This window comes from Convolutriloba macropyga, chromosome 3, assembly GCF_964194025.1.
Source record: "Convolutriloba macropyga chromosome 3, txConMacr16.3, whole genome shotgun sequence".
In the NCBI taxonomy this organism is placed as follows: Eukaryota; Metazoa; Xenacoelomorpha; order Acoela; family Convolutidae; genus Convolutriloba; species Convolutriloba macropyga.
The window spans coordinates 49,371,870-49,398,613 of record NC_134470.1 but is presented as its reverse complement, the minus strand read 5'-3'; the positions used below and the strand labels follow the sequence as shown (position 1 = coordinate 49,398,613).

At 34.6% G+C, this 26,744-nt stretch overlaps 1 protein-coding gene across 3 annotated transcripts in view; it reads left to right on the top strand.

Annotated features, from left to right (window-relative positions):
• The window catches only part of LOC142336253 (uncharacterized), a 372,851-nt gene that overhangs the window by 323,650 nt on the left and 22,457 nt on the right, over positions 1-26,744 (top strand). For all 3 annotated transcript variants that reach the window (XM_075384943.1, XM_075384942.1, XM_075384941.1), the window contains 2 exons: positions 14,556-14,754; positions 24,831-25,059. In XM_075384943.1, the coding sequence (XP_075241058.1) occupies positions 14,556-14,754; positions 24,831-25,059 (428 nt within the window). The remainder of the gene's footprint in view (positions 1-14,555; positions 14,755-24,830; positions 25,060-26,744) is intronic.

The window sequence follows — 26,744 nt, the reverse complement described above, 5'->3', positions numbered from 1 at the left end:
TAGCAAAAATTCTTTTTGTTTTAGACTCTAGGTACACAGGGGATACTCCATAGCAAGTTTGGTTAGATTTGAACAACTCCTTGACCCGATGAAATTTCTATATTTTTGAAAATAGAATAAGCGAATAATAAGCGAATTATTGGATATTTCCGTATGAAATACTAACTTTTTTTTAGGCAATCTATAGCAAAAATACTTTTTGTTTTAGACTCTAGGTACACAGGGGATACTCCATACCGAGTTTGGTACGATTTAGACAACTCCTTGACCCGATGAAAGAGACCTATTTTTAAAATTCGTTATTTGCGAAATTCGCAAATTTCCGTATGAAAAACTAACTTTTTTCCTAGGCAAGCTATAGGAAAAATTCTTTTTGTCACTCACTCTACATATACTGGGGATACTCCATACCATGTTTGGTTAGATTTGAACAACTCCTTGACCCGATGAAATTTCTATATTTTTGAAAATAGAATAAGCGAATAATAAGCGAATTATTGGATATTTCCGTATGAAATACTAACTTTTTTCTAGGCAATCTATAGCAAAAATTCTTTTTGTTTTAGACTCTAGGTACACAGGGGATACTCCATACCGAGTTTGGTTCGATTTGGACAACTCCTTGACCCGACAAAAAAGACCTATTTTTAACATTCGTTATTTGCGAAATTCGCAAATTTCCGTATGAACTAACTTTTTTCCTAGGCAAGCTATAGCAAAAATTCTTTTTGTCACTCACTCTACATATACTGGGGATACTCCATACCAAGTTTGGTTAGATTTGAACAACTCCTTGACCCGATGAAATTTCTATATTTTTGAAAATAGAATAAGCGAATAATAAGCGAATTATTGGATATTTCCGTATGAAATACTAACTTTTTTCTAGGCAAGCTACAGCCAAAATTCTTTTTGTTTTAGACTCTACGTACACAGGGGATACTCCATACCGAGTTTGGTTCGATTTGGACAACTCCTTGACCCGACGAAAAAGACCTATTTTTAAAATTCGTTATTTGCGAAATTCGCAAATTTCCGTATGAAAAACTAACTTTTTTCCTAGGCAACCTATAGCAAAAAATTCTTTTTGTCACTCACTCTACATATACTGGGGATACTCCATACCATGTTTGGTTAGATTTGAACAACTCCTTGACCCGATGAAATTTCCATATTTTTGAAAATAGAATAAGCGAATAATAAGCGAATTATTCAATATTTCCGTATGAAATACTAACTTTTTCCTAGGCAAGCTATAGCAAAAATTCTTTTTGTTTTAGACTCTAGGTACACAGGGGAAACTCCATACCGAGTTTGGTTCGATTTGGACAACTCCTTGACCCGACGAAAAAGACCTATTTTTAAAATTCGTTATTTGCGAAATTCGCAAATTTCCGTATGAAAAACTAACTTTTTTCCTAGGCAAGCTACAGCAAAAATTCTTTTTGTTTTAGACTCTAGGTACACATGGGATACTCCATACCGGGTTTGGTTCGATTTGGACAACTCCTTGACCCGACGAAAAAGACCTATTTTTAAAATTCGTTATTTGCGAAATTCGCAAATTTCCGTATGAACTAACTTTTTTCCTAGGCAAGCTATAGCAAAAATTCTTTTTGTCACTCACTCTACATATACTGGGGATACTCCATACCAAATTTGGTTAGATTTGAACAACTCCTTGACCCGATGAAATTTCCATATTTTTGAAAATAGAATAAGCGAATAATAAGCGAATTATTCAATATTTCCGTATGAAATACTAACTTTTTTCCTAGGCAAGCTATAGCAACAATTCTTTTTGTTTTAGACTCCAGGTACACAGGGGATACTCCATACCGAGTTTGGTTCGATTTGGACAACTCCTTGACCCGACGAAAAAGACCTATTTTTAAAATTCGTTATTTGCGAAATTCGCAAATTTCCGTATGAAAAACTAACTTTTTTCCTAGGCAAGCTACAGCAAAAATTCTTTTTGTCACTCACTCTACATATACTGGGGATACTCCATACCAAATTTGGTTAGATTTGAACAACTCCTTGACCCCATGAAATTTCCATATTTTTGAAAATAGAATAAGCGAATAATAAGCGAATTATTCAATATTTCCGTATGAAATACTAACTTTTTTCCTAGGCAAGGTATAGCAAAAATTCTTTTTGTTTTAGACTCCCGGTACACAGGGGATACTCCATACCGAGTTTGGTTCGATTTGGACAACTCCTTGACCCGACGAAAAAGACCTATTTTTAAAATTCGTTATTTGCGAAATTCGCAAATTTCCGTATGAAAAACTAATTTTTTTCCTAGGCAAGCTACAGCAAAAATTCTTTTTGTTTTAGACTCTAGGTACACATGGGATACTCCATACCGGGTTTGGTTCGATTTGGACAACTCCTTGACCCGACGAAAAGGACCTATTTTTAAAATTCGTTATTTGCGAAATTCGCAAATTTCCGTATGAACTAACTTTTTTCCTAGGCAAGCTATAGCAAAAATTCTTTTTGTCACTCACTCTACATATACTGGGGATACTCCATACCAAGTTTGGTTAGATTTGAACAACTCCTTGACCCGATGAAATTTCCATATTTTTGAAAATAGAATAAGCGAATAATAAGCGAATTATTCAATATTTCCGTATGAAAGGTTAACTTTTTTCCTAGGCAAGGTATAGCAAAAATTCTTTTTGTTTTAGACTCTAGGTACACAGGGGATACTCCATACCGAGTTTGGTTTGATTTGGACAACTCCTTGACCCGACAAAAAAGACCTATTTTTAAAATTCGTTATTTGCGAAATTCGCAAATTTCCGTATGAAAAACTAACTTTTTTCCTAGGCAACCTATAGCAAAAAATTCTTTTTGTCACTCACTCTACATATACTGGGGATACTCCATACCATGTTTGGTTAGATTTGAACAACTCCTTGACCCGATGAAATTTCCATATTTTTGAAAATAGAATAAGCGAATAATAAGCGAATTATTCAATATTTCCGTATGAAATACTAACTTTTTTCCTAGGCAAGCTATAGCAAAAATTCTTTTTGTTTTAGACTCCAGGTACACAGGGGATACTCCATACCGAGTTTGGTTCGATTTGGACAACTCCTTGACCCGACGAAAAAGACCTATTTTTAAAATTCGTTATTTGCGAAATTCGCAAATTTCCGTATGAAAAACTAACTTTTTTCCTAGGCAAGCTACAGCAAAAATTCTTTTTGTTTTAGACTCTAGGTACACATGGGATACTCCATACCGGGTTTGGTTCGATTTGGACAACTCCTTGACCCGACGAAAAAGACCTATTTTTAAAATTCGTTATTTGCGAAATTCGCAAATTTCCGTATGAACTAACTTTTTTCCTAGGCAAGCTATAGCAAAAATTCTTTTTGTCACTCACTCTACATATACTGGGGATACTCCATACCAAATTTGGTTAGATTTGAACAACTCCTTGACCCGATGAAATTTCCATATTTTTGAAAATAGAATAAGCGAATAATAAGCGAATTATTCAATATTTCCGTATGAAATACTAACTTTTTTCCTAGGCAAGCTATAGCAACAATTCTTTTTGTTTTAGACTCCAGGTACACAGGGGATACTCCATACCGAGTTTGGTTCGATTTGGACAACTCCTTGACCCGACGAAAAAGACCTATTTTTAAAATTCGTTATTTGCGAAATTCGCAAATTTCCGTATGAAAAACTAACTTTTTTCCTAGGCAAGCTACAGCAAAAATTCTTTTTGTCACTCACTCTACATATACTGGGGATACTCCATACCAAATTTGGTTAGATTTGAACAACTCCTTGACCCCATGAAATTTCCATATTTTTGAAAATAGAATAAGCGAATAATAAGCGAATTATTCAATATTTCCGTATGAAATACTAACTTTTTTCCTAGGCAAGGTATAGCAAAAATTCTTTTTGTTTTAGACTCCCGGTACACAGGGGATACTCCATACCGAGTTTGGTTCGATTTGGACAACTCCTTGACCCGACGAAAAAGACCTATTTTTAAAATTCGTTATTTGCGAAATTCGCAAATTTCCGTATGAAAAACTAATTTTTTTCCTAGGCAAGCTACAGCAAAAATTCTTTTTGTTTTAGACTCTAGGTACACAGGGGATACTCCATAACGAGTTTGGTTCGATTTGGACAACTCCTTGACCCGACGAAAAAGACCTATTTTTAAAATTCGTTATTTGCGAAATTCGCAAATTTCCGTATGAAAAACTAATTTTTTTCCTAGGCAAGCTACAGCAAAAATTCTTTTTGTTTTAGACTCTAGGTACACATGGGATACTCCATACCGGGTTTGGTTCGATTTGGACAACTCCTTGACCCGACGAAAAGGACCTATTTTTAAAATTCGTTATTTGCGAAATTCGCAAATTTCCGTATGAACTAACTTTTTTCCTAGGCAAGCTATAGCAAAAATTCTTTTTGTCACTCACTCTACATATACTGGGGATACTCCATACCAAGTTTGGTTAGATTTGAACAACTCCTTGACCCGATGAAATTTCCATATTTTTGAAAATAGAATAAGCGAATAATAAGCGAATTATTCAATATTTCCGTATGAAAGATTAACTTTTTTCCTAGGCAAGGTATAGCAAAAATTCTTTTTGTTTTAGACTCTAGGTACACAGGGGATACTCCATACCGAGTTTGGTTCGATTTGGACAACTCCTTGACCCGACAAAAAAGACCTATTTTTAAAATTCGTTATTTGCGAAATTCGCAAATTTCCGTATGAAAAACTAACTTTTTTCCTAGGCAACCTATAGCAAAAAATTCTTTTTGTCACTCACTCTACATATACTGGGGATACTCCATACCATGTTTGGTTAGATTTGAACAACTCCTTGACCCGATGAAATTTCCATATTTTTGAAAATAGAATAAGCGAATAATAAGCGAATTATTCAATATTTCCGTATGAAATACTAACTTTTTTCCTAGGCAAGCTATAGCAAAAATTCTTTTTGTTTTAGACTCTAGGTACACAGGGGATACTCCATACCGAGTTTGGTTCGATTTGGACAACTCCTTGACCCGACGAAAAAGACCTATTTTTAAAATTCGTTATTTGCGAAATTCGCAAATTTCCGTATGAAAAACTAACTATTTTCCTAGGCAAGCTACAGCAAAAATTCTTTTTGTTTTAGACTCTAGGTACACATGGGATACTCCATACCGGGTTTGGTTCGATTTGGACAACTCCTTGACCCGACGAAAAAGACCTATTTTTAAAATTCGTTATTTGCGAAATTCGCAAATTTCCGTATGAACTAACTTTTTTCCTAGGCAAGCTATAGCAAAAATTCTTTTTGTCACTCACTCTACATATACTGGGGATACTCCATACCAAGTTTGGTTAGATTTGAACAACTCCTTGACCCGATGAAATTTCCATATTTTTGAAAATAGAATAAGCGAATAATAAGCGAATTATTCAATATTTCCGTATGAAAGATTAACTTTTTTCCTAGGCAAGGTATAGCAAAAATTCTTTTTGTTTTAGACTCTCGGTACACAGGGGATACTCCATACCGAGTTTGGTTCGATTTGGACAACTCCTTGACCCGACGAAAAAGACCTATTTTTAAAATTCGTTATTTGCGAAATTCGCAAATTTCCGTATGAAAAACTAACTTTTTTCCTAGGCAAGCTATAGCAAAAATTCTTTTTGTCACTCACTCTACATATACTGGGGATACTCCATACCAAGTTTAGTTAGATTTGAACAACTCCTTGACCCGATGAAATTTCCATATTTTTGAAAATAGAATAATCGAATAATAAGCGAATTATTCAATATTTCCGTATGAAATACTAACTTTTTTCCTAGGCAAGCTATAGCAAAAATTCTTTTCATTTTAGACTCTAGGTACACAGGGGATACTCCATACCGAGTTTGGTTCGATTTGGACAACTCCTTGACCCGACGAAAAAGACCTATTTTTAAAATTCGTTATTTGCGAAATTCGCAAATTTCCGTATGAAGAACTAACTTTTTTTCCTAGGCAAGCTAGAGCAAAAATTCTTTTTGTCACTCACTCTACATATACTGGGGATACTCCATGCCAAGTTTGGTTAGATTTGAACAACTCCTTGACCCGATGAAATTTCCATATTTTTGAAAATAGAATAAGCGAATAATAAGCGAATTATTCAATATTTCCGTATGAAATACTAACTTTTTTCCTAGGCAAGCTATAGCAAAAATTCTTTTTGTGTTAGACTCCAGGTACACAGGGGATACTCCATACCGAGTTTGGTTCGATTTGGACAACTCCTTGACCCGACGAAAAAGACCTATTTTTAAAATTCGTTATTTGCGAAATTCGCAAATTTCCGTATGAAAAACTAACTTTTTTCCTAGGCAAGCTATAGCAAAAATTCTTTTTGTTTTAGACTCTAGGTACACAGGGGATACTCCATACCGAGTTTGGTTCGATTTGGACAACTCCTTGACCCGACGAAAAAGACCTATTTTTAAAATTCGTTTTTTGCGAAATTCGCAAATTTCCGTATGAAAAACTAACTTTTTTCCTAGGCAAGCTATAGCAAAAATTCTTTTTGTTTTAGACTCTAGGTACACAGGGGATACTCCACACCGAGTTTGGTTAGATTTGAACAACTCCTTGACCCGATGAAATTTCCATATTTTTGAAAATAGAATAAGCGAATAATAAGCGAATTATTCAATATTTCCGTATGAAATACTAACTTTTTTCCTAGGCAAGCTATAGCAAAAATTCTTTTTGTTTTAGACTCTAGGTACACAGGGGATACTCCATACCGAGTTTGGTTCGATTTGGACAACTCCTTGACCCGACGAAAAAGACCTATTTTTAAAATTCGTTATTTGCGAAATTCGCAAATTTCCGTATGAAAAACTAACTTTTTTCCTAGGCAAGCTACAGCAAAAATTCTTTTTGTTTTAGACTCTAGGTACACATGGGATACTCCATACCGGGTTTGGTTCGATTTGGACAACTCCTTGACCCGACGAAAAAGACCTATTTTTAAAATTCGTTATTTGCGAAATTCGCAAATTTCCGTATGAACTAACTTTTTTCCTAGGCAAGCTATAGCAAAAATTCTTTTTGTCACTCACTCTACATATACTGGGGATACTCCATACCAAGTTTGGTTAGATTTGAACAACTCCTTGACCCGATGAAATTTCCATATTTTTGAAAATAGAATAAGCGAATAATAAGCGAATTATTCAATATTTCCGTATGAAAGATTAACTTTTTTCCTAGGCAAGGTATAGCAAAAATTCTTTTTGTTTTAGACTCTCGGTACACAGGGGATACTCCATACCGAGTTTGGTTCGATTTGGACAACTCCTTGACCCGACGAAAAAGACCTATTTTTAAAATTCGTTATTTGCGAAATTCGCAAATTTCCGTATGAAAAACTAACTTTTTTCCTAGGCAAGCTATAGCAAAAATTCTTTTTGTCACTCACTCTACATATACTGGGGATACTCCATACCAAGTTTAGTTAGATTTGAACAACTCCTTGACCCGATGAAATTTCCATATTTTTGAAAATAGAATAATCGAATAATAAGCGAATTATTCAATATTTCCGTATGAAATACTAACTTTTTTCCTAGGCAAGCTATAGCAAAAATTCTTTTCATTTTAGACTCTAGGTACACAGGGGATACTCCATACCGAGTTTGGTTCGATTTGGACAACTCCTTGACCCGACGAAAAAGACCTATTTTTAAAATTCGTTATTTGCGAAATTCGCAAATTTCCGTATGAAGAACTAACTTTTTTTCCTAGGCAAGCTAGAGCAAAAATTCTTTTTGTCACTCACTCTACATATACTGGGGATACTCCATGCCAAGTTTGGTTAGATTTGAACAACTCCTTGACCCGATGAAATTTCCATATTTTTGAAAATAGAATAAGCGAATAATAAGCGAATTATTCAATATTTCCGTATGAAATACTAACTTTTTTCCTAGGCAAGCTATAGCAAAAATTCTTTTTGTGTTAGACTCCAGGTACACAGGGGATACTCCATACCGAGTTTGGTTCGATTTGGACAACTCCTTGACCCGACGAAAAAGACCTATTTTTAAAATTCGTTATTTGCGAAATTCGCAAATTTCCGTATGAAAAACTAACTTTTTTCCTAGGCAAGCTATAGCAAAAATTCTTTTTGTTTTAGACTCTAGGTACACAGGGGATACTCCATACCGAGTTTGGTTCGATTTGGACAACTCCTTGACCCGACGAAAAAGACCTATTTTTAAAATTCGTTTTTTGCGAAATTCGCAAATTTCCGTATGAAAAACTAACTTTTTTCCTAGGCAAGCTATAGCAAAAATTCTTTTTGTTTTAGACTCTAGGTACACAGGGGATACTCCACACCGAGTTTGGTTCGATTTGGAAAACTCCTTGACCCGACGAAAAAGACCTATTTTTAAAATTCTTTATTTGCGAAATTCGCAAATTTCCGTATGAAAAACTAACTTTTTTCCTAGGCAAGCTATAGCAAAAATTCTTTTTGTCACTCACTCTACATATACTGAGGATACTCCATACCAAGTTTGGTTAGATTTGAACAACTCCTTGACCCGATGAAATTTCCATATTTTTGAAAATAGAATAAGCGAATAATAAGCGAATTATTCAATATTTCCGTATGAAATACTAATTTTTTTCCTAGGCAAGCTATAGCAAAAATTCTTTTTGTTTTAGACTCCAGGTACACAGTGGATACTCCATACCGAGTTTGGTTCGATTTGAACAACTCCTTGACCCGATGAAATTTCTAAATTTTTGAAAATAGAATAAGCGAATAAGTCGAAATTTCCGATTGAAATACGAACTTTTTTCTAGGAAAGTTAAGCGAACCATACCTTTTGCATTACAACTTAAATAGTACTGGTAGTCTGGGATATCAATTTAGTTAACTCTGAACAACTCCTTGACCCGATGAAAAAGACCTATTTTTAAATATACTTATTTGAAATTATTCGGAAATAACTGGAAATTTCCGTATGAAAAACTAACTTTTTTCCTAGGCAAGCTATGGCAAAAATTCTTTTCGTTTTAGATTCCAGGTACACAGGGGATACTCCATACCGAGTTTGGTTCGATTTGGACAACTCCTTGACCCGACGAAAAAAACCTATTTTTAAAATTCGTTATTTGCGAAATTCGCAAATTTCCGTATGAAAAACTAACTTTTTTCCTAGGCAAGCTATAGCAAAAATTCTTTTTGTTTTAGACTCTAGGTACACAGGGGATACTCCATACCGAGTTTGGTTTTATTTGGACAACTCCCTATTAGTTCGATATGTCACATTTGGATTATTTTTAATACCAGGGGTTTCGAGATCATTTGTTTTTCGGCTGTCTAGTGACTTAAGTCCCTGCAAAGCTTGAAAAACAAATGATCTCTAAGAGTTCCGAGGGCGGAAAACAATACATGCATGTTCCCCCCAAAAAACTGGACGCAGCTAGAAGAGACAGTAATATATATGATATCATAACATCATAAACATCAAGAATATACATATTTTATGTATAAATTAACAGGATCTTTACCGTTTGGGCCCCAAATAGGTTGGTTATACTACCTGTACAAGCCAATAATTAGTAAATGTTACGTGTGGTTGGGGGGTGCAAACAGTATGCACCCACTAAGCTGGGGGGCACAAACGGAAAAGATCCAAACATCGTACTCGCACTCTAAAACATCATGTACGAAAGCCAATACCCTCAGGTTTGGCTAAAAAACAACCATCCAAAAGCTGATCTTCTATCAACAAATTCTATCCATAAGCTATCTTATATCTTCTATCTTCTATCCATAAGGGTCTCGAACATCTGGGCCTCGAGCTGGCACGGGGTTCCATATGATGATCTTCTGAAGCTCTTCAATAATAAGCCTTCAACAACGAAAAGGCAACAGTCTTATCTGAAATTGCATTTAACAATATCAACGCTCAATAACAAAAAACCAGGGACCAACCATTAGCATAATAGTAAAGTTATTAGTATGGGTACTGACATATATCCTATCGAAACCGCCTCGATTAGAGCTTTTCAACGATGTAACTCTTTCATATATAGCCTCTCCCCCCGGGGGGTGCCGGGAGGCGGGGGGGGGGGCTTTATATAGCTATCACACACAGAATATTCAATTCAGTTCGACCGTTCGGTCTGTACAGACCCCGGCAACAGATGGGGTCATTCCAATTCCCATATGGGATCTCACTGAATTCCAGCACACCACCAACATTCTTTCTCTATTTCCTTCTCGCGGGAACTTTTGAAACATTCTATTTGGTTTCACATTCAAATTTATACATGCTTACCTCGCGGACAGCAAGCAGGCACGCTGGCAGTCTGCCTGCTGTCACTTGACGTGACAGCACACGATTGAGCATGTCAAGTGAGCGGAGGCGTCGCCATTCGAAAGTTTCACTTTGTCATCTGGGTTAGCCGCTATAACTATGAAGTAAAATTATCAGAGCGATAAAAATAATATATTCGAGAAGCTCTATAGCTGTAATATTGTACCAGCTATATGAAAATATTTAAAAAAAGATTTGCGAGTGCACTTGCGAGATGGAAAGGAGGGGTGGGGCCGGCGGGTGGGAGATGGAACGGGCCCCGGGGGCTGGTATGCGTCCGAAAAAGGCTTATATCTCGAAAACTACTGAACCAAATTTAAAAAATGAATATGTTTTGAAATCAACATGAACTGGGGCTTCAACCTAGGGTTAAAAACAGTTAAAAAAATAAAGGAATCAAAACTCGATTTTTGAGATTTTGGCTCGAATTGGCTTATTTTCAGCAGAATTTGGCAAATCGAAAAATTAGGCAATGAAATGAAACCGAAACTTTTCAACCCTTATATATTCGTAAAGAGGATTAAATGGGCAAGAAAATGATATAAAATACTTTCAAAAACGATGTGTTACAAAAAAGTTATTAAACTGAACAAGTTTGAAAATTCGAATTTTTTTCGAAAATCGACCCTGAGTTCGGTCTCTACATTGCTCTCGCATTTCCTTGATTGGCGTTGTTATAAAAAAAATTATATGCTCGTTGGAAGCGTAAGTTGTAGTTTCTCATGATACCAAAAACTTGTATGTTTTGAGCTTTTAATTGGGTAAATTTAGTCGAAGTTCGACAAAATTGACCAATTTTCGTGACTAAATCGACAGTTTTTTGAAATTTTTGGATACTATTCAACCAAACCGAAAATCATTTGAAATATATTCAAAAAGTACAATATCACGGCATTAAAATGAGCTATCAAGCGCTTTCGAACTCTTTTTTACCAAAAAGTTATTAGCAATCGTTACTCACGAAGTTCAACATTTTTCTTCATTAGCTCGCAAATTTATTAACAATTGCGTATATAAATGACCACATTGGCATTTATTTCTATGTAATTGAAAAATAACATTATGACAGAATTAAATTGAGTCATCAATCAATTTTTAACTCGCCTTCTTCAAAAAGTTATTAACAAAGATTTTTCATGGAGTTCGACAATCTCTTCACCTAATAGAACAAATCTTTGGCAATTTATTAGACAACTTAAAAATTTTGCGTCTGTTTCTACACAAACTGTAAAACTAAAGTGTCACCGCTGCCAAAGGAGCCATCATATACTTTCGAACTCGTCTTGTTCAGAAAGCTATTAACGATAGTTTTTCATGAAATCCGATATTTCTTTCACCTTATTCAACAATTCTTGAACAATTTCTTATACAAGTGAAAAACTTTGCATCTGTTTCTACACAAACTCTAAATATACACTGCCACGGATACTAAATGGGTCAACATACACATTTTAACTTGTCTTCTTCAAAAAGTTATTAGCGATGGTTTTTCATGAAGTTCGACCATTTCTTCACCTAATAAAATAATTCTTTGAAATTTTCAAAACTAAGTCAGGAGATTGGGATTTGTTTCTATATAAACTCCCACCCTAAAAATCCATGGTCACGGATACCAAATGAGCATCATACACTTTTTAACTAATCTTCTTCAAAAAGTTAGCAAAGAAGGTTTTTCACGAAGTTCCTCAATTTCCTCAACTAATTCAGCAATATTTTGAAGATGTCTCATACAAGTCGACCTACTTGCATCTGTGTCTACACAAAATCCAACAGTACATTGTCACCGCTACCAAAAGATCCATCATGCAATTTTCAACCCGGATTTTCAAAAAGTTATTAACGAAAATTTTTCATGATGTTCGACATTTCTTCACCTAATCCAACAATTCTTTGAAAACAAACGAATTGCATTTCTTTCTATGCAAACTCTAATGATACCTTGTCACGGCTTCCAGTGGAGCCAGCATACACTTTTTAACTCGTCTTCTTCAAAAAGTTATAAACAAAATTTCTCATGAAAATCGACGATTTCTTCACCTCGTTCAACAATTGTTTGAAAATTTCCTTCAAAAGTCAAAAGATTGGCATCTGTTTCTATATGAGATCACACTAAAAAATGCAATGTTACGGCTATCAATTGAGCCAACATACAGTTTTTAACTAGTCTTCTTCAAAAAGTTAGTAAGGAAGGTTTTTCACGAAGTTCGACAATTTCTTCAACTAATTCAACCATACTTTGAAGATGTCTCATACAAGTCAACCGATTTGCATCTGTTTCTACACAAAATGCAACAATAAATTGTCACCGCTACCACAAGAGCCATAATACACTTTTTAACCCGTATTTTTCAAAAAGTTAATAACAAAGGTTTTTCATGAAGTTCGACCATTTCTTCACCTAATACAACAATGCTTTGAAAATGTTTCGTACAAGTCAAACGATTTGCATTAGTTTCTATGCAAACTCTAATGATACTTTGTCACGGCTACCAAAGGAGCCAGCATACACTTTTTAACTCGTCTTCTTCAAAAATTTATTAACAAAATTTCTCATGAATGTCGACGATTTCTTCACCTCCTTCAACAATTCTTTGAAAATTTCATTCACAAGTCAAAAGATTGGCATCTGTCTCTACAAAAAATCAAACCTAGAAGTGCAATGTCACGGCTGTCAAATGAGCCAACATACAGTTTTTAAATCGTCTTCTTCGGAAAAATATCAAAGAATGTTTTTCATGATTTCCGAGAGCTTCCTCACTTTATTCGACAGTTCTTTGAACTTTTTGCATACGAATGAAAAGATTGTTTATTTCTAAAGAAGTTCAAAAAACATTAATCACGGCAACCAAATGAACAGACAAACACTTTATAATTCGTCTTCCTCAAAAAGATAAAATTAAATATTTTTCCTAAACATTGTTAATATCATAACCATTTTCGACAGTTTTTCAAATTTTTTGTATACAAATCAATTGATTGATATTTATTTCTACGCAAATTCAAAAAATGGTTTATCACGGCATTCAACAGAGCTATAACAGTCTTTCTAACTCGTCTTCTTTGAACAATTATTACAAAACGTTTTTCAAGAAGTCCGACAATTTCTTCACGTAATTCAACATTTCTTTGAGAAATTTGTCTCCAAAAAAGATAACTGAGATTTTTTCTATAACAAACTGATGAGTTGATTATCACGGCAACAATATGGACTGAAATTGTTTTTCTAACGCTATCTATTCTGTAAGTTATCAAGAAAACTAATCTTTGAAGTTCGAGATGTTATGTTTTTTGACAGGAACAAGCGTTTTATTAAAAATACTATAAAGCTAATAGACAAATCGCTCGGGTCTGGGTTGATCATATAAGATCTCAAATCCCCAGTTTTTTTGGGGGTCAATACTTAGTTTTCATTTTTCATAGCAGAGAATATTTGATTTGAAAAAACAAAAACAAAAAATTGATATTTCAGTTACTTTTCTCTTCTTTCAGTTTCTCTTACATAAACCTATTTTTTTTTCGAAAACCGCAAAAATATTGCGCCCACTTACCTTCTTTCGTCCAGCTCCCCAACGCTAAAAATGTAAGATCTACGCCAAAATTCAACGCAAAATTATGTAAGATTAGCGTTGAATGCGTTGAATTTATGTAAGATCTACGCTAAATTCAACGCTAAATATGTAATATCTACGCTAAAATTCAACGCTAAATATGTAAGATCTACGCCAAAATTCAACGCAAAATTATGTAAGATTAGCGTTGAATGCGTTGAATTTATGTAAGATCTACGCTAAAATTCAACGCTAAATATGTAAGATCTACGCCAAAATTCAACGCAAAATTATGTAAGATTAGCGTTGAATGCGTTGAATTTATGTAAGATCTACGCTAAATTCAACGCTAAATATGTAAGATCTACGCTAAAATTCAACGCTAAATATGTAAGATCTACGCCAAAATTCAACGCAAAATTATGTAAGATTAGCGTTGAATGCGTTGAATTTATGTAAGATCTACGCTTAAGCGTAGATCTTACATAAATTCTACGCATTCAACGCCAATCTTACATAATTTTGCGTTTTTTAGCGTTGACACCTCGGCCCGGGAAGCGGGATCCAATTAATTATATCTTGGTCTGTTGTAGCTCTCGATGGGCAAGCCAGAGTACAATATCCTAGTTGCGAGTGTGGTTGAGAACTCTTCGTTCCCTCTGCAGAAGAGCAACAAGGTTTTTGTCGATTCCAATCTTTTCAAACCCTTCGCTGTCTTCTGTTACTTCAAAGTCCACTCTAGAGTAGCCAGGTGGCCCAACAGGGGATGCTGCAGCGTATCAGATATGATCGGTTAGTACACAAAATTTCGATTAAAATTTATTACCCGGAAGTTTTTTTGATTATTTGGGCTTCAAAAACAGCTTGAATGATACCCCGTATTCTGAAAAAATTTTAACAAAAATGGACTGTTTCGTGGAAGCGATACGCAAGCTGAACAAAATGATGATACACAAGATATATGTTTTTGTCCTTTTTGTCAAAAAACCGACGAAAACGATTATTTTCCAGGGCTTGAGGAAAAAATCATTCAAACAGTGTAACAAAATTAACGGGTTTTTAGTTAACGTGTCTCCCGCCAACAGCTTAACGAACGGCACCCTTCGCCCACCCCACACCATGATAAACGTGGAGGACGGGCTATAACGAAGAAGGCCCAAATTAACGATAAGTGCAAGAGAATGAATTTAAAAAATTCTGCACCAAGATTTGCAGATGCTAGAGCCTATACGTACAACCTGGTCAAAGTTCCGTTCACAACATTTTATTGTTCTAAAAAGCATTACGCTTTAGCATATTTCCTTAACACGAAGAGTTAAAAAAAAGCTGACACGTTTCTTCTTATCGTAACTTTTCTGGAGCAATTTCTTCCAGTTCCTCGCCATGATTTTGTTATTCGCAGTAGTGAAAAACTTTTTATTATGTCTGGATATGGTTTCCTCACATCTTCATCGCTAATTATGCACAACTGATTCTGGTTGTTTTTGATGTGTTATTTTGTGTTTGGATCCGATCTGCCGGGGTTTAGAATCTAACAACATTATTGATGAGAAGAATTTTAGGAATAATAAGTACACGGTAGCGCAACAACCCCGATGAGGCCTGAGAAGTATTGGCATGTTAGAGCTTGAAACCTGTTCAAGCTCAAAAAAAATTTACAGAAAACCAGACAAAATTCATTTTAGGAGATTCAAAAGAGAAGAGAAGAGCGACAAACTTAACAACAATTGGTCGTATTTATAGTTTGACGAACAGATAATATTTACAGGCTGTTTTTGCATAAGGCTGACATATCAGATTAGAGGCGTAATCAAATTTGGGGCGTAAAAAGCGGTGTCGTATAAAAATTACATTTAAGCAAATACTTCAAATGAGATCGTTTAAAAACTACCACTTCAGATTGTTGCCACTAGGTAAGAATCTGGATTCGACCAAAATTTCTTCTCAGTGTTGTTCTAGTGTTTGATGCAAGAGTGACTTCGTGAGAAAATCTGCTGCCCTTGCTTATGTTGAGGTGTAGCACAATTGATTGTGCTGTCATCAACACGTTCGCGGATGAAATGACACTTCGGCTCAATGTGTTTTGATAGTTTGAAAAATGCCAGGTTAACTGCAAGCGAGTTTTATGCAATTCTGATTGTCCTCTTCCTTAGCTCTGGGCTGACACTGAGCGTACCCCACTGAGCGTACCCTGGCGAGTGACACTATTTATTGCTTCTTGACTTGCCAACAGAAAGACCAGCCACCACTAACTGGCAGATTGAAATAGTATGATCATCTATCATTGACGTCTCAAATGCACTCTGCATCTGTTTTGAATACTGGTGTGGTGCTGCTGGTTGATGGTAACATGAGTCTAAGCGATTTGTATGTTGTAGGTATCTCAACAAGCACTTGCCATCACTGAAAATTTCAATAGTTCGGTTATATATGAGAGGTGATAAAATCTTTCGGATCGACGTGATAACCTGTCTATTTTATTGGCTAGGTAAATTAAGGAACCACTGTAGTTCTCAGCTTGTTTAAAATTATTTTTTACTAAATCATTTTGAACTACTTCAAGATTCAAATTTCTGTTTTGCTGGTGTTTTGCCTGATTTACAAACCTGCAATTTGAACTATTCTAAATTTTTTGAGTGTATTTTTCTTGATCCTAAGTTGTCATTCTATCTGTTTTAAGAATTAGCACATCAAGAAGCCGTTCAATACTTCTCCTGTCATCATTTTTAAATTTACAACGGATAACATTTTCATTTTTTGATTTGTGTTTTGACGTTAAAGCAAACAATTTTTCATCTTTATTGATTTTTGGAAAAAGGCAGTAATATTGTTTCTTTCTCCCAAAACGTTGCTTAAATTGAATATTTAGAAGCTGTGGACAACAATTTTTGGCTGCTAGCTTCATTCTGTTTTTTGGTTTTTAGCTTGCAAACTGACTTGCTGCCCTTTTTGTCTACTTTTCAAAAGCTTTTGGTTGGTCTATATAGTCTGATTTTTCCATTTAAAGATGCAAGCAATCTGCTTTTACATCAATTATCTAAAAAGAAGTTTTCAAAATTGACAAAAGTAGTAATATTTCTTTTTTGCTTGTGACAACAGGATTATCTAAATATCTACTTCCCTCAATTTGTTTAATGTATTTTTGATACATTACGAACTTTAAACATATCTTTGTTTCCGTTTGCGTCATATTTATATATCTACTGGAGAAGAATAATATTTTTGTCTTTTTTTCTCTGGAACTAACTGCCAAGCTCCAGATTGATTGAAACTTTCAGTGACCAATTTCAGTGTTTCTCTCCAATCGTCTGTTTGTTCTGAAGTAATAGCTTCTTCAAATGTGTCAAGCATAATCAATACATTTGTTTTTGTAATTTTTACACCATGTTGTTTGCTTCTGTCATTTTGTTGCAAAGGTGATCTAGACTTTTCACTCGCTTTACTTTTTCATCTTGTGCTGCTTCTTTTATCAATCTTATCAATTCATCGTTATCTGATCAAGTTTGTCTAAATTTTTGGTCACCGAAAGGAAATGCTATTCGAATTAGTTTACCTTTATTTGTGGTCTTGACTGTTTTTGTACGCTATGTTTTTTATTCCCACTTAAGAGTGAAATTTCATAGCACTTTTTGTTTTTGTAAACGCTTGGACTTGGTTCTTCTTGTTTAACTTCTTTTTCAACTTCATTCTGTGTATTGTCTGGACATTCCTGAATAATCTCTGTTTCAGTGATGTCAAACCATGAATTTTACTTGCTTGAGTTTCTTGTAGTTTTTCTCTTTCTTCGGCCAAGTCCAAGTATATGAAGCTGTTTTCCAAATAATTAGTTTTAGTTTGAAATCCGTGTAGGTTGTTACTATTGAACATAAATTTTCTAGAAAAAATGTGCCTGGTTTTCTTTTGCAACCATTATGCTACTGTATTATCCGAGTCTCACAAAAAGAATATCAGATTATCTGACATTTTGTAGCTTCTGCTTCAAACTCTGATTTTTTAGAATGGAACTACGATTTTTTTAATAGGCTGCACAGGCAAATATATTTATATGGTCGCTTATTCGTTTTCTACCCAAAAGATTTTTGAAATCAGAATTGGCTGTTTTTTGCATTCATAGCTAAACTTTGTGCATAACATGCTATATCTACAGCTCAAATCCAATCCTGCAATCTGCTCCTAGGAAAAATGCAACGCTTTAATTGTGTGTTTTTTTATTTTTTACTACTCGGAAGCCACTAAATTCATACTTGAGAATAATTGCGGATCCGGTGCTACCTAGGCCTGGTAAACTCACTGGTTCAATGACGTCAGAGTAAAAGATTTCTACTTTTTGAGTAGTTTTTTACGGCTTGTTTTTGAAAAAGGTGTTTTCGAAAAATTTTCCGCAAAGATTATTATTCAGAAAGACCTCTCTTTTGTTTGTAACAGCTCTCAAAATTGAAGTGTCCAAGTCTTTTTTGCCGACTTAACTTTCGTTTGAAAAATTCATTTCGCTTTTGAGGACTTTTTGTTGATGTTTACATGCACTCGCTAGGTGGCCTGTAGCCTTGCACATAACACATACAGAGTTGTCTTTCTGGTAACAATTAGCTGCTAATTGTCCGGGTTCGTTACAAACAAAACACAGTCTATGATCTTGGAAACTACCATGTTTGGAAAACATCTTCCTAGGATTTTATTTGAATCAATGGTGTAAACTAATATGATCAAATGCATTCAGACGTGGCAACGTGCTGATTCTCCTCCACATCTTTTGTCTTTCTGTTGTTCTCCATAGAATTAGTGAGAGGCGTCCACAGTTGCAAAAAGCTGTCTGTAGGGTTGAAGTTCTCCTGCGGTACAAAAGTGGCCGTGTTTTTCTGGAAGGCTATTCAAAAAACTTTGATTAAACAACATTTTCGTGAGCAACACATCAGCATGATGCAAGCAAGTGGCCAGTTCTTGCACTCTGATGAAACACTAATCATTGCCCCTGTCTTCACGCAGTTGTAGTTTGGCCAACTATCTGATCAGACTTAAGAACTTGGAGGTCTCATCATTTCTGGAGAAGTTGACAGGCTTTCTTTCCACTTCCGTGACCCTTGTTCAACCACTCATGCCGAGTTGGATTAAGGCTATTGAAGACTGATGTCATTGCCAAGTAGCCCCAAAGCTGCTTTTTGAGGCCATCGTTCGCCAGTGTTGCTGTAGCTCTAGCTTATTTCTGTGTATTATCGTTTTCGTTCAATATTTGCGTCTTTCCTCAGTGGTGCTTGCCTTTCATGAAGTTCAACTCTGACTGTGAGCGTTTTGAAGAGGCACTTGGTTTGTGCAAAGGCAGAGCAACAAGTAATCCATGTTGAGTAGTCTTCTGCTAGCCTACTGAAAATCATCCCTTCCATGCTGTTGTTGTATGCCTACATTTTGAAGTTTAAAATTCTTTATCAGAAGCTTAGATTTTTACAGAAACGAAATCTCAAATATAAATGAGAAAAATCTTGTCAGCCTTTAGAACGAAAAGCTGCAAACACTGACTCTACCAATTCCCAAAAAATCTATATTGGCAAATCAAAAGATTGAAGGTTGGACCCATAACTTGGATTAAGAACATGTTAGCTAAACAACTCAGATGAGGAAACACGATTTTTTTATTTTTGGCGCAATAGAGATTGAAGCTTTGTTTAATCTCAATCCAAATTAGAGAGGTTTAGTCACAGTAAGTTTAGGAGATTCAAGAAAGAGGAGATTAGAGACGGATTTCACAAAAATCGTTTGTTTTCATCGTCCTGAAAAATCTAGTTACAGTTAACTTTTGTTAAAAGATTAACGTAAGAAAATTCAGGAGATTTTTGGGCGTACAAGGTGGTTTTATTTCTTAGTTACATTCAGAAGTTACTTCAGTTGGAATGGATCAAAAAACTTCATTTACGATTCGATGCTAATCGATTAACATCAATAAATAATAAACATACAGCTCCAATTTGATTCGCATACATTTTCTAATTTGTTAGATGCAATTTGAGTTATAAACTAATTGAACTGCAGATGGTGTTTGTTATCTTAGTTTAGGTTTGTAAACTCTACAATTTTTTATTATTTTTTTTCTATGTTCTAACAAACAAATTTGTTTCTCACGAAAGTCTAAGATCACCTTACTTTGGAGCCCAACCCCTTCAATCATTATGTTTTACTATTTCTTTTTCTTACAATTTTTATGTTTTCTATCAGGTAACTGACACAAGCCATTCACGAAAATCTGGTTGCAATTCATTTTGACGGAATACGATTAATAAACTGCAAAAATTTTGTCACTGTTCAGCATAACTGGTAATTCCATCGAAGCGCAGTAAAAAGCAATTTTTACAATCAACTGATTATCTATTGCTCAAATTTTATCTCAGCAGTATACTAAATGCTATCAAATACAATTGAAAGAGACTTTGTGCTGTTTTAAAATGCACAAAGAAGAGCAAAAGTGAAGACGTGTGTCTTTATTCAAAATTTTAATTTCTTGAAACATATAAAGAATCCAATTTCTCTTAATTATTAGAACAAAAAAAAATTGTTTTGCACTTCTTTGTGTCGTATAACTTTTTTTATTTTGAGCGCCCATTTGGAGAGGTCGTCGCTCAAAAAAAGTTGCAAAGTCTTGTATTAAATCGATCAGTCTTGCAAAAAAAGCAAACTTCTTGCAAACTTTTATGAGATGAACGTTGATCTTAATAATCGAATCAAAATAAACTTATGCTCATAAAAATGTTTGTTAAAGCAAAATTTTGCTTAGTAATGTAACTGCAAAACGTTGTCCCTTTAGGCTTGAAACTCTTAATAATTTTAAATTATATTTTTTTTCGTGAATTTTTGAAATGCATCGTGATGATCAAAGTTTTTTCAATTTTCAGCTCGATGACACGATAAAAGTTTTTCAAGTTTCTTAAACTGTAATTTAGTCTTTTTTACTGTCATAGAAATTTTTTTCTTTCGTTGAACTTCTGACAAGGTATTGCAGGAAATTGTTAGACTCTGTGCTCGGCTTAATGGAACGATTCAATAGCTCCATGTTTGGGTGAGGGGACAGTTGTGGTTTATAATTAATAGTTATTGATTTTAGTGAATGTTAAGCGAAAATCATTCCATGGGTCAAGCTAATTTTTTTGACAGAAATCTTCAAATTCGGATTCATATTATTCCACAGACATTTCTATTGTGTAAGATCTCACGAATTTTGTACAAAAGTGTCTAAAAAATTTTTATAACATTGATCGTCGCCTGACTAGAACTTTGTACGACAATTTATCTAGCCTTATGCGATAAAAAACTAAAAATTTTAAGAATGGCGTGTCCTTCAAAATGAAGACAATTCAGAGTTGCCTTCAAGCAGGAGCCAAAAAGCGACAGTATACTACACTTAAGTGTCAGAGCAACAATGGGAAAATGATTTTATGTTGTTTTTTGAGACTTATAAGATATTGCGAAGAGGGTTCTTCGAGTATGAGGGGCCTTTTCTGAAGTTTTTCATATCAAATTGGGCTTAAAGTTTTTTTCAAAGACCAAAACTGTCTTGGAGTGCTAAGTTGAGCCATAGTACCTAGTTGAGACACAACAAATCTGCGGCCCAAATTGCTCAACAAACATTTTTTGGGCGTACAAGGTGGTTTTATTTCTTAGTTACATTCAGAAGTTACTTCAGTTGGAATGGATCAAAAAACTTCATTTACTATTCCATGCTAATCGATTAACATCAATAAATAATAAACATACAGCTCCAAGTTGATTCGCATACATTTTCTAATTTGTTAGATGCAGTTTGAGTTATAAACTAATTAAACTGCAGATGGTGTTTGTTATCTTAGTTTAGGTTTGTAAACTCTACAATTTTTTATAATTTCTTTTCTATGTTCTAACAAACAAATTTGTTTCTCACAACGTCTAAGATCACCTTACTTTGGAGCCCAACCCCTTCAATCATTATGTTTTACTATTCCTTTTTTTTACAATTTTTATGTTTTCTATCAGGTAACTGACACAAGCCATTCACGAAAATCTGGTTGCAATTCATTTTGACGGAATACGATTATTAAACTGCAAAAATTTTGTCACTGTTCAGCATAACTGGTAATTCCATCGAAGCACAATAAAAAGCAATTTTTACAATCAACTGATTATCTATTGCTCAAATTTTATCTCAGCAGTTTAATAAATGCTATCAAATACAATTGAATGAGACTTTGTGCTGTTTTAAAATGCACAAAGAAGAGCAAAAGTGAAGACGTGTGTCTTTATTCAAAATTTTAATTTCTTGAAACATATAAAGAATCCAATTTCTCTTAATTATTAGAACAAAAAAAATTGTTTTGCACTTCTTTGTGTCGTATAACTTTTTTATTTTGAACGCCCATTTGGAGAGGTCGTCGCTCAAAAAAAGTTGCAAAGCCTTGTATTAAATCGATCAGTCTTGCAACAAAAGCAAACTTCTTGCAAACTTTTATGAGATGAACGTTGATCTTAATAATCGAATCAAAATAAATTTATGCTCATAAAAATGTTTGTTAAAGCAAAATTTTGCTTAGTAATGTAACTGCAAAACGTTGTCCCTTTAGGCTTGAAACTCTTAATAGTTTTAAATTATATTTTTTTTTCGTGAATTTTTGAAATGCATTGTGATGATCAAAGTTTTTTCAATTTTCAGCTCGATGACACGATAAAAGTTTTTCAAGTTTCTTAAACTGTAATTTAGTCTTTTTTACTGTCATAGAAATTTTTTTCTTTCGTTGAACTTCTGACAAGGTATTGCAGGAAAATGTTAGACTCTGTGCTCGGCTTAATGGAACGACCCAATAGCTCCGTGTTTGGGTGAGGGGACAGTTGTGGTTTATAATTAATAGTTATTGATTTTAGTGAATGTTAAGCCAAAATCATTCCATGGGTCAAGCTAATTTTTTTGACAGAAATCTTCAAATTCGGATTCATATTGTTCCACAGACATTTCTATTGTGTAAGATCTCACGAATTTTGTACAAAAGTGTCTAAAAAATTTTTATAACATTGATCGTCGCCTGACTAGAACTTTGTACGACATTTTATCTAGCCTTATGCGATAAAAAACTAAAAATATTAAGAATGGCGTGTCCTTCAAAATGAAGTCAATTCAGAGTTGCCTTCAAGCAGGAGCCAAAAAGCGACAGTATACTACACTTAAGTTTCAGAGCAACAAAGGGAAAATGATTTTATGTTGTTTTTTGAGACTTATAAGATATTGCGAAGAGGGTTCTTCGAGTATGAGGGGCCTTTTCTGAAGTTTTTCATATCAAATTGGGCTTAAAGTTTTTTTCAAAGACCAAAACTGTCTTGGAGTGCTAAGTTGAGCCATAGTACCTAGTTGAGACACAACAAATCTGCGGCCCAAATTGCTCAACAAACATTTTTTTGTTTCAAAATTGGTTAGCTGACCGATTATTTTTTACTTTCATAGGATCCTGACTGCGCTATACGGAAGTATTGAAGTCATTGGAACTTTTGTTACACAATAAAAATTCTTCCCTATGTGAACTTTTATCATGTAAGATCTGATAAAATACTTATCAGATCTTATAAAATAACAATTCAGGAAAAATGAATTATTATGCTACAAAATCTGAGAAGATACTTATCATTTCTTATAAAATAACAATTCAGCGAAATTGATTTATTATCTCATAAGATCTGATGAGTATATTATCAGATCTTACATGAATAAAGTTCACGTAGGACGGAATTCTTTACCCTGTAGGACCACATAAGATCTTTTTGACGCATTAGGGTTTACACTACAAACCAAATTCAATTTTTAGACACTATTGCCTGGAGAAAATGCTTTTCCTGGCAAGTAGTATGGACTAATTAATATCCAAAGTAAATTTAGTTCTCGCACGTTTGAGGATTTGGGGGTGCTTCAAAAATAAATTTTCACTCAAAGATAGAAATGATGCAAATAAAACACCATGTAAAGTTTGGCTAAAAGAACAACTTCCTCGCTTGATTGATGAGACGCTTATTTCAGAAATTTCATTTTGCTGACTGCGTACAAAACGTGAGAACATTAACTTTTTATGGACGATCTGGATTAGAAAATAGGTGCTAGGAAAATTGGCCGACAGGGCGTTTAGCCGACAAGGAAAAAATGAGAAATTTAGCCGACAGTTATATCATAATTGGTAATAAAAGTCCATAATTGGTCCACAAATCAGTTGTGATAGATTCATATCAAGTCCCACGGGCCGCTGAGGTATGGCCAAATGCGGTAAAATACGTTTCGACCACGGATAGACCTTCGTTGCACTAGTTGATGAAAGAAACTGCGGTATATTTGTCCGCTTACGAAATAGTGTTTTAAATTGGCCAATCACAGCTTCAGAATAAATTTTATTGCTTAAATTGTCGGTTAAACTTCGCAATTTTTGGTTGTCGGCTAAACGCCCTGTCGGCCAATACGGCGGCCACCTAGAAAATAATTACTTATGTACATAGGGGATCTTCCATGCCAACTGCTCTGAGACTTGAAGAGCTCATTGAAAAGTTTGAGTTAGCTCATTTTTGGAGAAGAATTTTTAAAGAGAACTAACAGTATCTTAGGCAACCTCGACAAAACTTTTTGCTAGTTCAGACTTTACAACTTGACGGCAACTCAATATCAACTGTGGTTACCTTTTACTGTTTATTTTACGTCGAACTCGGTGGATTTTGTGCGAGACAAAGTCGGGGATAAGGTTTTAAGTAGAGCCGCCAAATAAGTCTTTTCATAATTCGAGTTTCAGACTAGAGACTTTGATATAAGCATTAAGCTTATTCGTTAAACTGATTTCGTTATTTGTTCACCATCTCTCCATACTTGGATGCCATTTGACTGCAATTAGGTGAGGAGATACAAGATAACAGTAAACTGAAACGCCAGCTGGCTGCTTCCCTTCCTGGTCCAATCAGACCCACCGATACTTTGGCCAAAGAGTGGCCAAACCCATACGTGTATAATGTGCTGCAGAAAGAGGAGACTACTCTTCACATGCTCTTTGACTCTGATCCGAGTGACGCTAAAAACCGAAAGCTGAGATCTGGTTTCACTGTGATTCTTTTCTACACTAATTGGTAAGTTGTACATTCATGCACGGGAGTTAGCCTATAAATCAACAAGGAGGCTCGGTAATGTGCGATCGCACATAAGGTTCCGACCCCGCTCATCTACAATTATGGCATAATTGTCTACCAAATGAGGAACAGATAGAAAAACCCAAAAATGATTTTTGGGAATCCCAAAAAACCCAGAAAAAAAACCCAAAAAAACCCACCTATTTTTCAAAAAAAAGTTTAGTTTATGAAGGAAACGATAGCCTCCAAAGCACATAACTCAGTGGAGTAAAAAGTAAAAAATGATGCACTTGATTGATGAGATATGCCAATATTAAGAAAGCGAGTTAAGGCGAACAGCAAAATCAAACAACAACAGCAAATACTAATTACATAAAAAACTTTGACTGTTTTTAAAAAAAAATTAATAACAAAGTCAACATATCGCCAGATAAAACAAACTAAACAAAATAACATATAAATCACCAGACAAGATATAGGACCAGTCCATGAAAAGGTTTGGTAACAATTAGACAAAAAAAGAACAAAAACAGTAAAGTTAAAAAAATTCGCTTATATTTTTTAATTTAATTTCAAAGTAATGAAAACCATTAGAAATCAAGTAAAGTATCCCATAGGTTTGCGATTACCATTGCTTTTAGAGAAGGGCATTAAGACCTGTCCTTATTCAGTGTTTTATGCGGCTAAAAATAACAACAAAAAGACAACAAACAAAAATCAATTAAAACTTGCCAGAAAACGCTGTCGAAGCCGTAAAGCCATATTTTTGCCCTCAAAATATGTTCAATTGTGCCTTCGTCAAACTCTGACATTGTAGTATCCACTAATGCTAGTGGCCTTTCATTAATGAGAATCGGTAAAAAGTAGACAAAAAAGAAGAAAGGGCAAAAGTGACTAATACAATTGATTTTTATTTTCAAAACAAAATCACTTCCAAAGTCATGAAAGCCATTTATTACAAAATGAAATAATTAAATGGGTTCAATTAGTTGTCCAAAGCAAGCCCTTGAGACCTGCAATTATCCAGAATATGTCTACAAAAAGAACGCCGAATACGACAAAACAAATTAATTTAGTTCTTTTTTTGTGAAAAATTTGTGTCGAAGCCAGTAAGGTCATAACGGATTCTTTGAAAACATTAGGTTTTGAGACACCAAGGCCCTTTGACATCTTCCCTTGACGCCAATAATGTCATATTTGCCCTGTAATTAATGGGAGCAAGTAACAAATAGACAAATAAAAACGCGAAGTTAAAAAGTTTTTTTTTATTTTGGAAAACAATTGTTTTCAGAGTCATGAAAGCCGTCAGCTATCTACTAATATCAGCATTTCGGCTCATCTTTTTTTCCATGAGAAGCCAATGGCCAATGAAACCTCTCATTATACAGGCAAATTCTTACGGCTAAAAGGACAAAGTAAAAACGACATTTGAAGACTAACCTAAACTGTTCAAGTAAATTCCTCAAGAAAGAAGTGTCGAAGACGTTAAAACCATAATCTATATCTTTCAGGACTTTGATATATTAAACAGTGTTTTATTTGGAAGTCCAATAATATGACGTGAGATTTGTCAATAATGTGATGATGTGACAAAACAAGAAAACGTGAAAAACTGGCAAAAATCAAAACATTAAAAAAATCCAAAATCTAGTAATATCAAAGCCAGAAAACAAAGACTTCCGACT